Source organism: Nicotiana tomentosiformis, chromosome 5 (assembly GCF_000390325.3).
Source record: "Nicotiana tomentosiformis chromosome 5, ASM39032v3, whole genome shotgun sequence".
NCBI lineage: Eukaryota > Viridiplantae > Streptophyta > Magnoliopsida > Solanales > Solanaceae > Nicotiana > Nicotiana tomentosiformis.
The window spans coordinates 87,300,138-87,317,089 of record NC_090816.1 but is presented as its reverse complement, the minus strand read 5'-3'; the positions used below and the strand labels follow the sequence as shown (position 1 = coordinate 87,317,089).

General features: G+C 35.2%; 1 protein-coding gene across 1 annotated transcript; it reads left to right on the top strand.

Annotated features, from left to right (window-relative positions):
• The first annotated feature begins 11,654 nt into the window (after window positions 1-11,654).
• Window positions 11,655-14,857, top strand: LOC104086763 (annexin-like protein RJ4). The gene is made up of 6 exons (XM_009591099.4): window positions 11,655-11,805; window positions 12,350-12,495; window positions 13,058-13,279; window positions 13,368-13,580; window positions 13,986-14,087; window positions 14,418-14,857. The coding sequence occupies exons 1-6, from the start codon at window positions 11,733-11,735 to the stop codon at window positions 14,619-14,621; spliced, it is 960 nt and encodes a 319-aa protein (XP_009589394.1). The 5' UTR covers window positions 11,655-11,732; the 3' UTR covers window positions 14,622-14,857.
• The last annotated feature ends 2,095 nt before the right edge of the window (window positions 14,858-16,952 follow it).

Sequence of the window (16,952 nt, the reverse complement as noted above, 5' to 3'; positions counted from 1 at the left end):
AAAAAATCTAAAGCAGGGCATAGATATTAACTTATAACAGGCAGAAAATATAAAATTCAGGGCTAACATGAGCATAACAAATCAGGCAAAACCTAAGAAGGCTAGAAACCATTCGAGTCAAATGCACATAATGAGAGTACACTACATATGTTGAAGCCTATCAAGTTTGATACTAGAGAACATGGAACTGTAGAACATCACTAAGACAATAAAATTACAGTAAAGCATACAACAATACAATACTGGGGGCTCACAAATAGCAAAGAAACTTACGTCATGCTTGTCTATTCAAACAGTGTTAGCACGTAGATGACACTTACATGAATAAGTAGAGGACTGGCAATTAAATCTGTAATGGGTCAAGAACACTAACGAGCTGCAAAGATAAACGAGCACAAGAGTGAGTAACATAGAATCTCAGCAGTGACAACAGTTGAAAGAGAACAGTAAGAATCCCAAATCCTAGTGCGTCAGAGTTTACAGAGCTTCAGTGAGCCCCGAGTAGTGCTCGCACTATGGAGGTTGATAGAGAAGATTTCGGTGGCCTTGGCTTTCAGCCGGCCACAATCAAGAGTGCAGTATAGTATAGAAGGTGTGAGAGTGAGAGAATAATAGTAGTCCAGGTCTATTAGGGGACACGAGGAAGGGGGGTTTTTATATTAGCAAAATTAAACACACAAACATGGAAAACCAGTTGATTAAACACAAAAAGGAAAGAATATATCCCATGCACACTCGAAACAGTAGAGGAAGTAAGAATTTCAAACACTAGTTGGAATCAAATTTAGGGCAAATCTTTCACAAGCCCCAATCACGACAAAATCATCGGAGATATGCCATAACCAAGAGAAATTTTCTCTTCCTAAGTGTATAGAGCCACAATTGCACCCAGATCCATAGGGTCAAATCTAGATTTGTGAGTATCGAACTTGCCATAAGTAGAATGGTAACGGAAGTTACCATAACTGAGTGATAATAGTAGAAAAGGTAAGTAGAATCCACGTATGAACGCGTATAAGGAAGGTGATGAGAGATCTCTAGGTAGGCTAGGGTTTGAAGAGAGGGTGAAAGGATTTGGGGGCGGCGGTCTTGGATAAATTGTAGGGTTTCGGGTGAGTTTGGTTAATTAAATAGACATGGTGATCATGGGCCGTTGATCTTGAGAGATCAACGGCCAAGATTAGAAATGAGCGGGGCAGGTCGTTTTAAATGGGTTCCGACCGGGTTAAATGAAGGGGTCATTTGGTTTGGGCTACTGAAGGGTTAAATGGGATGGGCTAAGTGGCTTGGGCCTGTTTTTGGTCCGAAATTAGCCATTTATTGGGCTATAAATTAAATACACGAAATTCATTAAAAAGTAAATTATAGAAAATGGATAATAAATAATAAAAAATATTATTTATACAGTAAAATGCTTGAGATTAATAGTTTAAAATTATAAAAACTATAAAATAATATTTTGGCATAAATAATATAATAAACGCAATTATTTATAGAATATAGGTTATTATTGTAACTAGTGTAGATAAAATAGAAAAAAATACAAATATTTTTATGTAAAAATAAGATAAAATATTATAAAATAATAAACTTGGATGATTAAATCACCCTAAAAATAATTTAAAGGGATAATTAATGAATATTTGAACAAATTAAATGCAAGAAAATCAATTTTAAAGCCAAGCACGACTAAGGTACATTTAACAACTAATATCTCGGGAGCCTTCTCGCTAATATAACACCACAAGCTACATAGTATTACAACACACGTATGAATAATCAAGCCGTCTCACAACCCACATAGCATAAAAGGGTAACACATGAAATAGATGACGATAGGAATAACATCCACCACGCCCGAAGACTCATCCATAAGGATTGCTATGTTGAATAAGCATATTTGAGCTGGTGTAGAATATAATTCGCATTAGGCAAACAAATGGTCCTTAAAGCCGATTCCGATCATCCCAAAATAGGTTAATAACCTTCCAGAGATCCACAATGACTCTATCCATGACACATACGATTAGCCGTCAAATCCGGAACAAACTTCCACAGTCCGCAACTAAGGGAATAGAGCGTCTCTCAAACATAAACTCTCCAATCAGCGACAATACCAGAATCTTCATACCTAATTTAAATATCCACCACTTAAGTGACTGACACGTCATACTTATACGATCATCCCGTGGGACATACTCCAACAACCTTCCGCACTAGGTAGCAAAATCTGCACATCCATGACTACCAACCATATTGTTTTTGTAATGCACCTCAAGAATCCGCAAATTGACATACAATGCCTCTTTCACAGAATACTATTCTCCAACATACTCTGAACATCTGAAATCTTCCCCCGCTCCTCCGAGCTTGTGTCATCCCTGTTAAAACTGAATTGCAACCTTGATCCTTCAATTCAAATTATATGCCGCTCACTGCACCCATCATGCTATACACGAGAGTGCAAGAATCCCATCATAAATACTGAACCACTAGTGGAATAAGTACTTCATCGTCTAGAACCCTTCACTTAACTCATTTCAGAAGAAAAATTACAACACGCAGCCAAATTACCATAACTGCAGAAGACACAAACCTCAAGTTATGGCATAAACCGCCATAATTCTTTTGAGACCTATTTGCACTTAACCAAACCATCGAAATTGAATCCCTCTGAATCAACCAAATTACGAAGACTGTCAAGCCTGCAAGTATAGCCACGAAACACCTGTATAGACTTACCACACCGAAGGAACCGATCATTTCCTTAACCATGTCAATCCAAACCACTACTAGATTGACTAAACTTTTTCCGATTTCCCTTTGACTTGCCTACAAGTTCTTTACCAACACACTATGGATCCCAATTAACACTCGTCCCGAGTTACCCCGAACCGTAAGACCATATCGCCTTAATATGCATAAGCCATTTTATACTTTCCTCATGCACTCAATAGTATCTCCAACGGATACACCCGTTTTGAAAATATATTCTGCGGATCTGAAGTTATTTCCTCTATCTCTCTATCACTGGATCGTAAACCCGGTAATATTCGTAGAAATACTCCAAGTCTCTTTCACACTCACTGCAAAACTAAATCCTTAGCCACATGACGAACCCGAAAATCCTTAGGCACCACACTTTAATTCTTGAACCCACTAGAACCATTGTTAAAAGTCTCCCACTCTAAACCAGTGCCGATTATATAACCAAACAACTAGTGCTCTATTAACACACGAACACTTTAAAGAGAAACCTAATGAATCCCTCCCCTTGCATATCACATTCATAAAGAAGTGTAAAATCTGAGTCATCCCACAATATTTGCATGAATCGATAAGGCAAAATATAACACATATCCATTAGATTCCTTTTTCGAATTTCCCCGAACGTTCTCTTCCTCAGTCATAACTAATCCATCAACGTACCGATTACCATAAACTGCAAAGACACATAACCACGTGACCCAATCATCGACGCAGGCTCCCCCACTTGGGTTTAAGCCACAATCACACTAATCGAGAATCCCATAATGACTTCTCCTTCTAACCACCTTGATCCCACACCATTACTCAACCAAATTTCCCGCAAGCTCTTGTTGTACTAGTCATAACGCACCGCGAATTATCATCCAATATCTTGCACTCGACCTCCTGACAGTCGTACCATCTTCTTGAAGAGATCCAAGATTGCATCGTAGTATATGCATCTCATTGATAGAAGGCAGAACTCTTCATAGGACTTCACCAGAAGTCATTCAACCCTCAACCTTTTCACAGGAGATAGCCCACCTGTGTAATCTCATATCGACATCCTGCAACTGCTTTGCCATAGTTGCACCCATTACAAAATCTCCCGAGTCCACACTCATCTGCCGTCCGTAGGAATCCGTTCATCCTATTAGCATCACTGAAGGTCCAACAATACGTTCGAAACTCAAAGCCACATAGCATTCCAAAACGATAATCAAGCATTCATATTCCTCTACATTTCAAGCAGCTCTTTTTGTCACATTCAAACTTCCTGAGTACAGAAGGCACCACCTCAAACGAAATACCAGACTTAGTTATTTGTCCACCATGACCCTAATCACTCTAAACACTCTCAAAGCGTGTGACTATCTTACCATAGAATCCATACAATAAGTTGCCACTCCCACTCCAGCTAAACCATCTTCCTAAGTAAACTACTCGATCTATGTTGCTCGTACTTGACCCGCAAGCAATATAACCACCGTGAAACATATCCTTCCATGTCCCTTCTCATTATCCGCCGCCAATCATGCCACACGAAATCACGATCCGCCTTTGTTACATCCGAACAACTAGATTGCCATTCACTTTAAGCCTCCTTAAGATAATCTTCCTCGAGCCATCAACACCAGAAGCACCGATTCGACCCTGAAGTTGTGCCACAACGCCATCTCTGATAATCGCTTCTTAGGTACCATTTCACGACACTGTAACCCATAGGCAAACAAACGAAGACCATCACACCGAAGAGCCTTTATGTGTTCAAACAAGGACATCGACACCATAATATAAACAAGAATTACACCAAGTTCGAAAATATCCAATCTCACAACTTCGTCAACCAACGCTTGAAAATCCATAGTCCAATTGCCTCTCCTCCGCTGGAATAAAATGCCGAATGTCCTGATCATGAATTGAATAAAAATCCTCCCCAATCATTCACTACCATGACACATAGGTAAGCACCCTACCATTCACACCAGCACTATGCGATAGCAACGCATGAACATCACAATACACTGTGTAAAGCCTCGAAACCACGGGCAACATTAACACTTGGCCGAAATCGTAGAACACTCCTCCACAAGGCGACGATAATAGTCTGCCCGCATACGTAGGGAAAAACATCATGCACCACACTTGTAGCATCTCCACAACTCGTCGGTGCCCAAATAATAGCGAATGCTTGACATCGTGTACGAATGAGTAGAAAGGAACTGAAGACATAAGCTTCGACCCAAATCAATTTGCACGACAAGGAATCAAGAAAGGGAAGTTCTCCTAACAGCCCTATAGCCTCTCGAAGATAAGTACAGACGTCTACGTACCGATCCGCAAGACTCTACTAGACTTGCTCATGACTCGTGAGACCTCAGTGAACCTAGAGCTCTGATACCAAGCTATCAGACCCAAATCCCATAATAGGTCGTGATGGCGCCCAACGATGCTTCTAGGCAATCCCACGCGTGAACCATCACTTAGTTATTCATTTTAATTCCTGCAAATCAGAAATTTCATTAAACAAATAGAACAATACCTAGCACTCATGGAAATAAGTGATTTTCCTTACCAAATTTCTGAGTATAAGTAAGTCATAAAGTGAAGTGATAAAATAACATAAATTAGAATCATGGACATCCACTTGAACCCCTAAACACGGTATCATAAGTGCATGAGCGTCTACTAGAACAATACAACACTACTACAACATCTGTTTGGAACATAAAATAGACAAGATGAAATAAATGAATATGATGGGGACTCTGTGTGCTGCGGATCGTAATATGGAATGTAGCTCACCATAAAGTCCCCTCAGCAGATGTGCCTAAGCTCCAAGATGACCATCGAATTCACATGCCTCATACATGCACAATTAGTGCAGAAGTATAGTATAAGTATGTAAACCAATGCATACCCAATAAGTATCTAGCCTAACTCCAAAGAAGTAGTAACGAGGGGTCAACATCGATACTTCCTAGTGGGCCAATAAATCATGTATACTAAAAGTAGGCATGGATGAAGCATAACAAGTAAAAATAGTGAGAGCATATATAGATACATAATATGATCCACAACTGGATGGAGAGCACGAAGTCCTCAAATACTGGGTACTTCCTCAAATGGAATAAATAATGGTCAACACCAAATAAACGGTCACATCTCAAGTCAGAAAACTCACGGGTACACTGACTTCATATCATGTATTACGCACGATTTTGCCGAGATGAGCGGCCCTGTCCTATAAGAGTAATGGCACGAGTTCCTGTCGTGGCATACAGACCGACCTCTGTTGAGGTCGTTTAGCCCGATCCCATAATCGTGTATACTGCCGAGGGTCGACCGGCGCAAACCATAGATGCATCTCATAATACTGTCGAGGTCGTACGACCCGATCCTTAATAGTACTGCTGAGGCGCTCAACCCGATCCTATAGGAATAGTGAAACTTGACGGGTCACTGGCCCCACTCACGAATATACGTGTGAGTTACAAAATTTCAAGAAACTTTCGGACAAATTCGTATAACAGATGAGAAATCCGTGAAAGAAAGTATAATCGCTACTGCTAATCTAGTAGTTCGCCATGTATTTAAAATATCAAGTCCAATACTCTACACAAGTCTAGTCTCAGGCATCAATATAATTTAAAGCATTTAAACAAGCAAGAATAACTCAAATATTACAATTAAGGCATGGCGTGAGTCTAAGCTTACCCGAACCTAATAATGAATTCTAGCATACGCACAGACACTCATCACCTCATACGTGTGTAGCTCCCATAACATGTATCACATAGCAAATATAACACCTATGGGGTAAATTCACTCTCACAAGATTCAACATGAGACTTATCTCACTCGAAAATTCGATAACCGATTCCAATGCCTCTAACACTTCAAACCGATGTCAAACGATCCGAAGCTAATCAAACAACGTACAAACTAATCAAAATATACTCAAATACTTGTAATTTAATAATTTATAATAATTCTCAACTTCGCTTGAAAAGTCAACAAAAGTCAACCTCAAGGCTCACATGCTCGAATTCCAAAAATATTCGAAGATAAATATTACCCATAGCACCATAAACTCAAATATATAATTTATTCCCAATTTCATGTCCAATTACGTGGTCAAAATACAAATATACCAATTATAGGTTTTCTTCTAAAATCCCACAATTTCTAATAATTTTTATTTTTAATTCCATATATAATCCATGTATTTAACTTACAACAAGTGGGAATAACTTACCTCCTGATAGATGATGAAAATCTCCCCTCAAAGAGCTCCAAAAATCGCCCAACCAAGAGAGACATAAGTTGAAATGAGCAAACTCCCGATTTGCAACTTATATTCTGTCCAGAATATTATCCTTCGCGAACGTGGCATGTGCCTCGCGTTCGCGAAGCACAACTCAGCTCCAGCTCCAATTTATTCTTCGGGAATGTGAGACCAGGCTCGCTAACACGATGACTTACCCAGCCAGCTCTTCGCGAATGCGACCATCCTTCCGCGAATGCAAAGACCAAGCCTCCAGGCCCAGCTTCACCTACACGAACACGAACCTCTTGTCGCGAACGTGATGCACATCTGCCACGTACCTTCGCGAAGGCGAGACCTCCATATCGAACTGGAAGAACAAACAATCCTCCAGCTCAAATCCTTCTTCGCGAACGCGAGCTTCCCATCACATTCGCAAAGAACAAAACCAGAACCAGCAACTAGCAGCATCAAATCATCCAAACTTGATCCAAACTATCCCGAAATACACCCGAGGCCCACGGGACCCCGTCCAATCATGCCAACTAGTTCCAATACCTTAACCTAACTTATCCAAAGGCTCAAAACGTCACGAATCAACTATCGAAATCCTTCTTTTAACTTTGAAATATTCAAACTTTGCCGACCGCGTTTGAATCACACTTAAACATTCCGGAATGACACCAAATTTTATGTACGAGTTACAAATCTGAATACGAACCTATTCCAAGGCTCGAAATCCCAAACGGACATCAATAATACCAAAGTACACTTCAAATCAAACTTAAGAAATTCTAAAACCTTCAAAATGCCAACTTCCCTCATTAAGCGTCGAAACACTCCCGGTCCACCCGAAACTCGATGCGAACATATGCCCAAGACCAAAATTATCATACGAACCTATTAGACCCTTCAAATCCTTATTCCGAGGTCGTTTATTTAAAAGTTAAACCTTGGTCAACTCTTCCAACTTAAAGCTTTCGAATTGAGAATTATTCTTCTAAATTAAATCCGAACTTCTCGAAAATCAAAACCAACCACACATACAAGTCATAATACATGAAGTGAAGCTGCTCAAGGTCTCTAACCGTCGAACGACATGCTAGAGCTCAAAACGATGGTCTGATCGTTACATAATACCAGGCCCAACCTGTACTTCAAAGTAATAATTAATGCCTGTATAGTTCTTATAATATTGATGCGAATCCAACATAAAGTAGAGGAAATTACTATTCGAAAAACGTTGTCATTTTTTAAAGTTCAATTTCTTGTGACAGGATGCAGCTTGTATGTTTTAATTTCTTCTGATTAATAAATGGCAAACTTTCCAGAACAGCAAGAATCAGTAGGAAACCATTTACTTAAGCAAACAACATTCTTTCTAAAATGCTTTGGCTACTAAAATATTATGCACTAATTGTATTTTGTGTCAATAAATAACCCAAAAGTGAATCATAAAGACAAAAAACATATAAGCAAACTGAATAAGATCACATTAACTGAAGGAAAGAGAACAGAGAAAAAGGAAAAGGCAACGAGAAAAAGTGAGAAATAAAGATAAAACATATTATACACAAAATGAAAGAGGATTCCCTAGTTATCATATTGATAAATGTTAAAGTATGCAAAACAGAAGGAATCAGGGGGCAACCATTTACTTAAGCAAACAACATTCTTTTCGTTCTAAAATGCTTTGGCTAGCTACTTAAAGCGCATATCACAGATAAGCAAACGGAATAAAATCGCAATAGCTAAAAAAGAAAGAAAGAAAGAGAAAAAGAAGAGAAATGAGAAAAAAAAAAGATAATAAAGATAAATTTAGTATAAAGAATGGAGGAGGATTCCTTTGCAAAGTTTTGAACTATTTTTGGGTATGGTTGACGAACGTCAATTCAGTCCCACGCGCACATTTGACACATCTAACTAAATTATTCTTGATTTTGGACACTAACAACAACAACGACGACCAGTGAAATAGGGCAACCCTGTATTTACTTCTCTACACGCATACAAAAGTCTACAAAGTTTTCATATTTTTTATCGTTTGGCCTCGTTTAGAAAATAATATTTGACTCATTGTAATTTCATTTTGTAGCTCGATCAGTTAAGTGTTATTCGCCAAGCGGATCTGTAAAGTTAATGTTTCTAGGATGGTCATTTATCTATTCCTATTTATTTGGTATAACCGATGAAATGTCATAAGTAATATTGGGAACTATACATAGAAATAACAAACGGACGAATATATTACCCTAGAGTAATTCACTGCCAAAGAATTTGCTTAGTCTTATCAAAGTAACACCGTGATCATTGTGAGAAACAAATTATTCGAAAATTAGGGCAAGATATAATTAAATATCCAAAACCCAAATAACATTTGTATGAAATATATTGTAAGACTTCTCTATAACAATATTCCTTTCACTATAAAATTTAATTTTTTCTTAGAATTGATTTTTATGTTATATTTTACCTCTATAATAACTTTTTAGTTTATAACAGCAACAACTGTCTTTATAACAATACATTCTTTGTAAACTTATGCTTCTATAATAATTATGCATGTAGAATCTCTAAAATTAACAATAATAAGTCTAAATATCTTGAAAATTTAATGCACCATTTATAATGAAGAATATTATGTTTGTACATACTTCAACAATTAAAGTTTCATTCAATTCCATAAAAAGATATTCTTGGATGTTTCATTCCATTACATTGAAGTTTTCATCATGCATAATGTCTAATATTTGAAGATTTGCACATATTTTTTTAATGAAAGTTTGGACAAAATTCTTCATCAATTCAAGCGTATACCGCCAATAAGAGACTAAAATCTACAAAACAAGCTACAATTATAAATATTTTCTATCAATCTTGAAAGAACTCAATTTTCAAATAGCTTTAAAATGTGTGCCTTACAGTTTAAACCCTTCTACATTTTGTTATGAATTTACTAATAATATATTAATTTAATATTTAATATTTAATAAGTAAAATATACACATCTTTTGAGATTTTAAATTTTCACATTTTCTTATATTTTATATGTAACATTTAAAAAAATATAAATTTTTGATAATTATTGTCTATAACAACCAAATAATTTTTAAACATCCAATGTTGATATAAGTATATAGCAGTCTTTTGATATAATAGTAACATAATATCATAACAAACGAGCCTGTTATAGAAAAATTTGATTGTACAGCTGACTTAGTTTGATTTCCTTTATGGGGAAAACCGGCCCATACTAAAGCGTGAGCACCCTTAATCACAGGTGAAGCGAAGAGAAATGGGCTAAGCCTTAAATGTCCTACCCGAATTTGGGCGCGTCAAGAAAATATTCTTAATTTACGGACACTAACCACTAGGGGTGTATATGATTCGAATTTTTTAATTACCAAACCTAATCAATGGTGTCAGATTTTTAAATTTATAAACCAAATCAAACCAACAAAGTCGAATTTTTCAATCTCGTTTTTTTCGAATTTTTCGGATTTTTTTTAGGTTTTCGGTAAAGTTTCATAGCACAAAATATGTAACTTGTGCTCCAAATATTTCTTTAGTCCCGGTAGGATACAACTATATAATATATTTTTGAAGAAAATAACACAAGAATATGAGATGAGTCATAGCATTATGCTAAAATATTCAATAACAAAGATAATAAAATCGCATAAAACAAATATTGCTAATTAATAAGCCATAATAAAATTGAACATAATCTAAAAGTAACATATATATAATTTGTGCTAAAATAAGTATATCTAATAAGTACTATTAATTACATGACTAAGCACTAAAGAAAAAGATAAACTAAGTTATGCATTTTCATTATAAACCAATGCAAAATCAAAAATAGATATCCAACACTATTGTCATTTTTTATATTGAATTGAATTTATTTTGTTAGTATTAGTATTGATTTGAACTTTATTTGAGTTACTACATTTATGTGCTATAAACTTATTGGATTATTCAAGATTGTTAAGTCCAAGCTTGAAATAATACTTAAAAGATAAAACTGTGAAAAAAATTAAGAAATATTTACAAATTACATTGCAATAAATATGTATATGTATAAAATATTTTTAAAAATTATATAAATGTAATGTCAGGTTAGTTTGGTTTTGGTTTGACTTTTTTTTAGTTAAACCAAACTAATTATGGTTGAGTTATTTTTTTCAATACCAAACCAAACCACATCAAATTATTTTTCCGATTTGACTCGAATTATCGATTTAGTACGGTTTATCGATTTTCTTTCTACGCTCCTACTAACCACATTTCGAGAAACTAATTCGTCATTTTAGCTGAATACACAAGTTTCCAAAACCCAAAGTTACAATTTCTGCAAAATATACATATTGGTATCTCAAGATAAAGGAAAAATGTGTAACGATAATACAAGCATGGTAATCTGGAAAACTCCGCTCGATATCACCTTGACGAGGTCACTGCTCGAAAATAGAAAAGGTGTGAAAGCAGTAAAAGTTATTTGTCCATTTGTTATTCAAAAGTACGTACTTAGTTCATAAGCAATATATATGCCGCCAAATGACGTTACTTTCAATACTGAATAATGCACTTAAAAACATTTTAGTAGTATAAATAGAGGGATGATACATAAGCTCTAGGAACACACCATAAGAGAAGTAGAAATCCATCGATAAGAACTAAGAAAAAGAGATTTAATTAATATTATAAGAATATTATGGCTACCCTCATTTGCCCTGAAGACCATTCTCCTGTGGCTGATGCAGAGGCTATTAGGAAGGCCTGTAAAGGTTATTCAAACTTCTCTATCTTTCCTTTCGCATTCTTGTTTTTTTCTTTTATAAACATTATCATCAAGATTAATTAGTTGCTCTTAATTTGCTCCCTCTTTGATGTAGTAAAGATCTGATCATGCTCATGCTCATGCATTAACCATTCAATGTTTATTCCTTTGCCTTCTAGTAATATACTATAAGAGGTTAAATTGTACAAATGGAGTAAAAAAAGTTATACAGATGTATATTAGTTAAATTCATTTTATTTAGGTGTTACCTTTTTGGTGTTTTCTTAATTGTTTTGTTATTTATCCTTGGGTATTAGTAGTTCTAAAATAAATTTTATTTTTAAGTAGCTATGTACAGAATGAAGACTGACAATATAATAAAGACTGTGAAAGGAAATGTTTCTCTTACATGAGATCTTTTATTGTGGCAACTTAATTATACTAGTTTCTTTCTTTTAGTTGTATGGTCGAGAATTTAATTATTTATCGTCACTATTATTAGTTTCCTTTATTTATATGTTCTTATTGCATTTCTGTCAAGTGGAATTTAGGCTGGGGAACGGATGAGAAGGCCCTAATATCAATACTTGGGCATAGAACTGCAACACAGAGGAAGATAATAAGGAAAACATATGAGGAGATGTACAATGAAGAACTTGTGAAGCGCCTTGAATCTGAGTTGTCTGGACACTTTGAGGTAGTTCTTTCTAAACCAATGCTTGCTAAACATTAAATAAAATACACTCACTGTGTAAAGATATTTTACATCATTATCTTAACATGTTGTAACTGTTGGGAAAAAATAATATCCCGCCCAAGAATAATATCCGCGATAAATAATAATAACACAAGAGGATAACAATGACACCAAATCTTTTAACAGAGTAAAATACAATACCCGGGAGGAGTAATATAATACCACTATAATATTATAATTTTGCAGTGTCAAAAGACTACTACGACTTAAAAAAATAAAATAGTCTGTGGATTACTCTCGAAATTCAAATATTTCTCTCTTGTTTTTAGTGCGTCTAAAATAAAGAACGAACCCTGTTATTTATAGCAAAACTTGCCAAACTTTCGGCAAGTCAAAATACTTGCACATGAAATTTGCTTTGCGAGTTGTGAAACTTTTTTTTCTTGTCATCATTTTCTTTTTTTTTCTTTTTTTATATGGGTCCCACAGTAACAGGTTACCCGCCATATTTTGCAAAACTAGCTAGATTGGTTTAATAATTTTAAAATAATTATGAATACAGAAAGCAGTGTATAGATGGATGCTGGATCCAGAAGAGAGGGATGCAGTTATACTGAATGTTGCAATAAAAGAGAAACCAATCCTAGATTACACTTCCATTATAGAGTTGTCATGCATCTATTCCCCTCAAGAGTTGTTGGCTGTGAAGCGTGCATATGAAACTCGCTACAAGCATTCTGTTGAAGAGGACTTAGCTCTGCATTCCACTGGTGAACTCCGCAAGGCATGCGATGTTTATCAACTACTCTTACATATTTTATTATTTTTGTATTGCCTGGTTATTATAATTAATGTTGGCAACACACATGCAGCTTTTGGTTTTCCTAGTGGGAATATACAGGTATGCTGGTGATGAGATAGATGCAAGATTAGCTAAATCTGAGGCTGACATCATGTGCAATGCAATAAAAAGCAACGACTTTAATCATGAAGAGATAGTTAGAATAATTACTACAAGGAGCAAGACTCAACTCAGAGCAACTCTAAACCGCTACAAGGATGACAATGGCTCTTCACTAACCAAGGTTATAACTTCAAACTCCAAATTTCACATCTTTATGAATTGGGGTTATAACTTAGATTTAACTTATAATAGTGTAAAGAATTTCTATACTACCACTATAATTTAACATATTGCAATAAATTATATGTCTTATTTTACAGGTAAATTGTTCCACTTATTATGAGTATACATAGTCACTTGTACTAATGTTTTATAGTTATCTTTTAAATGATTGTATAGTGTAGTATAGTGTAGAAAAGTTATTTTACACAGCTTGTAAAACTTAAAGTCTTGTAATTTGAAATTTCCATTATCCTTATATTATACTTTCTACGGTCATTATATCAACCGTCAAAATATCCAGAAAACAAGATCTAGCTAATGGGCATCGTAATATGGTCTTAATTCCCTTTTCTTCTTTTTTCAGTACTTGAGGGACGACGAGGCAAAGGCAGCTAATGCTTTCTTAGGAGCGCTGCGAACGACAATCCGATGCATTATTAATGACCCGCAGCAATACTATGAAAAGGTAACAAAATTGTTTGGATATGAGTTGGTTGAGATTTTAAAAAAGTAGTATATATTTCGAATTTGAAATTGAAAAAAGCTCAAATAATTTCCAAATATTATTGCTCAATATTTGGTTCTCTCTTCAAGTATTACTGCATAAAGTTACAATTGCCGTACTACAGCGGAGTTGCACCAGAAATTGTTGAAAATCCCATAGTATAGTATAGTATTTCGACGTATTAATGCTAGACTATTTCTAACTTTTATTGGAAGTCTTTATTCCGGGCACTATTTGAGAACAAATTAAATGGGAGTCCTTAGATTAATATATATAATTTGATGCATGCAGGTAATTCGGCGTGCCCTAATGAAGTCAGGGACAGATGAGGAATCGGTGACAAGAGTGATAGTGAGCAGGGCGGAGAAGGACTTGGAGATTATTAAAGAGCTTTTCTACAAGAGGAACAGTGTCACTCTTTGTCATGCCGTCTCTAAGCACACTTCTGGGGATTATAAGTCTTTCCTTGTTGCTCTCTTGGGAAACCAAAACTAATCTGAGGACTGAGGCGTGTGTGTGAGTTTGTCACTTGAATAAAAACATCCATCTTTGAGGAGGATTGTTACTTAATTGTGTGACTTTATATCTATCTGGTTGTTGTTGTTATTTCTCCAGCTCTGGTGCATGTGATTGCTTTTATTATTTATTTTCCATCAAGGTTCAAGTGCCTCATGTTACTTGTTCATCGTCCGCTTATTTTGTTGCAATAAATTTTCATTCTGTTTTCTTAATATTGTTTGCCCCATTACTTGTGGTTGCTTTCAATATCTAATTAATTTCCCCTCAAGATTCAAGAGCCTACGTGTTTACTTATTCGTCAACGACTAATTGGATTTATCAAGTAAGCTGTAACTTACGGAAGAAGATAAAACTCACTTAGGGACCAACTTATGTGTATTCATTTGCCATATTCATTTGATTTGACCAACTAATTCATTCATATGTCAATTGAAGGACCTTACTTCTGTAAATGTTTTAGATATATTATTTACCCACAACCTTTTCAGTTTTAAGTTTTGAGTAACTAATAAATTAATTAATCTTTCATCAATTAACCTTTTGGCCATAATATTCTAAAAAATATTTAAAGAATCAAACAACTAATTAATGTATAACTTTGATGACTCCTACATTACTTATTGCTTATACTGTAAAAGGAATATATTTTATGTGTCTCTTCCTCCATGACGTAAGAGAAACTTGGAAGTTAACAGAAAAAATATGTATCTTGTAATTATGTTTTATAATGTGTTCTTTTGAAAGAATATTAATTATTAATGAGTTAAGTAGGATAGCTACTCAAAACATAAATAAGGGAGCTAACTGTGATACAAATAAATACAGAAATAAGTAATAGGGAGAAACCCCAATGAACAACCTACGAGGTGAATCCTCATTTATCATATTTCACTATTTATATTTATTCATCCTAATAATATGAAAAATTAAAAAATACTAGAAATTCGCGACATTTTCTATTTCCATACAAATCTTTGAAAGGCTAAAGACTTTTAGGAGCATAAGACGTAAAGTAAATATATTAACATGACTAAAACATATTCCCAATTAGTTAATATTATCTTTATAAATAATAGATCTATTTCTTTTTATTGTGTCCTATTCAACCTCTAAAAAAAACCCGGAACCCAACCACATTCGACATTCATATAATGTGAAGGAGACACCTTCTTCATTACTATATTTCACCCAACTTACTAGAGCGATTCTAGGCCACCATTCTATCATTTGTGCCGAAAAAATACACAAATAATATATTGTTTAAAGTTAAGATGAATATATATATACACACACTGTTTAAAGTTATGTACAATAACTTTGTATAGTAATGGTATATGTTTAACATAATATGTGTATATAAATAAAATATGTTACATATGCTGATTATATACATATATTAATTATCTCAAATACAATTTTTGAGTTTTGGTGATGAGAGAGAAGGCGGCGTTAAAGGAGATCAGTATTGGTTCAAGGATTTTAAGGCGGTGCATATCTGGTGGTTGTTGAAAAAAACTCGGATGATGGAAAGGTTTTATTTATATGGGTGTGAAAGATATAGTCTGTTTAGGATGTCGATAAGATAAAATGATAGGTTGTTCTCAGCAATGAATCATGATAAAGGGTGAAGAGCCGATTTTATAAACAATATAGAGGACCATTCTGGGTGTAATTTGAGAAAATTGGTGTAGTAAGTTGTGAAACTGTTCGGTGGAGGTGTTGGTATTAGGTTGATGATGGCTAGGGTGAAGAGAAGAGGTCGACTGGACTATCGCCAAAGTCGAAATATGCATATTTTCGGTTGTGCAGGCTTGTCACCTAGAAGTCACCTTGTCGCTAAAAGATGGTGGAGGTCTAGAGTTGCAAACAACCTTTGGACAAAATTTGTGAGAGCTAAAAACTCCCCTAGAAGTCACCCTGTCGCTAAGGTTTTGGAGTCTAAATATTCTGTTGCCTGGAAGAAAATGATGCATATCAAAAAAGATATTGAACCTTATATCTTATAGAAGATCAATGATGGTGATAGCTCCTTTTAGTGGGATAATTGGACAGGTCTTGGACCTCTTGGTGCTTGTATCAATGGTAACAGAAAACCTGGTAATATGAACATTAGGGATTGTATCAAGTATGATGCTTAGGATATAAACATTATCTCTAGTCTGGTTCCTAATTGAAGGTACAAAGGGGGGGAAGGGGGGGTGAATTGTGGTCTATTAAAAAATAGTCGACTAACGATGATTTTAGTTGACTGGATTAAGAGCAGAATGTAAGATAAACAATAAATGTAAAGTGAATAACACACAGCGA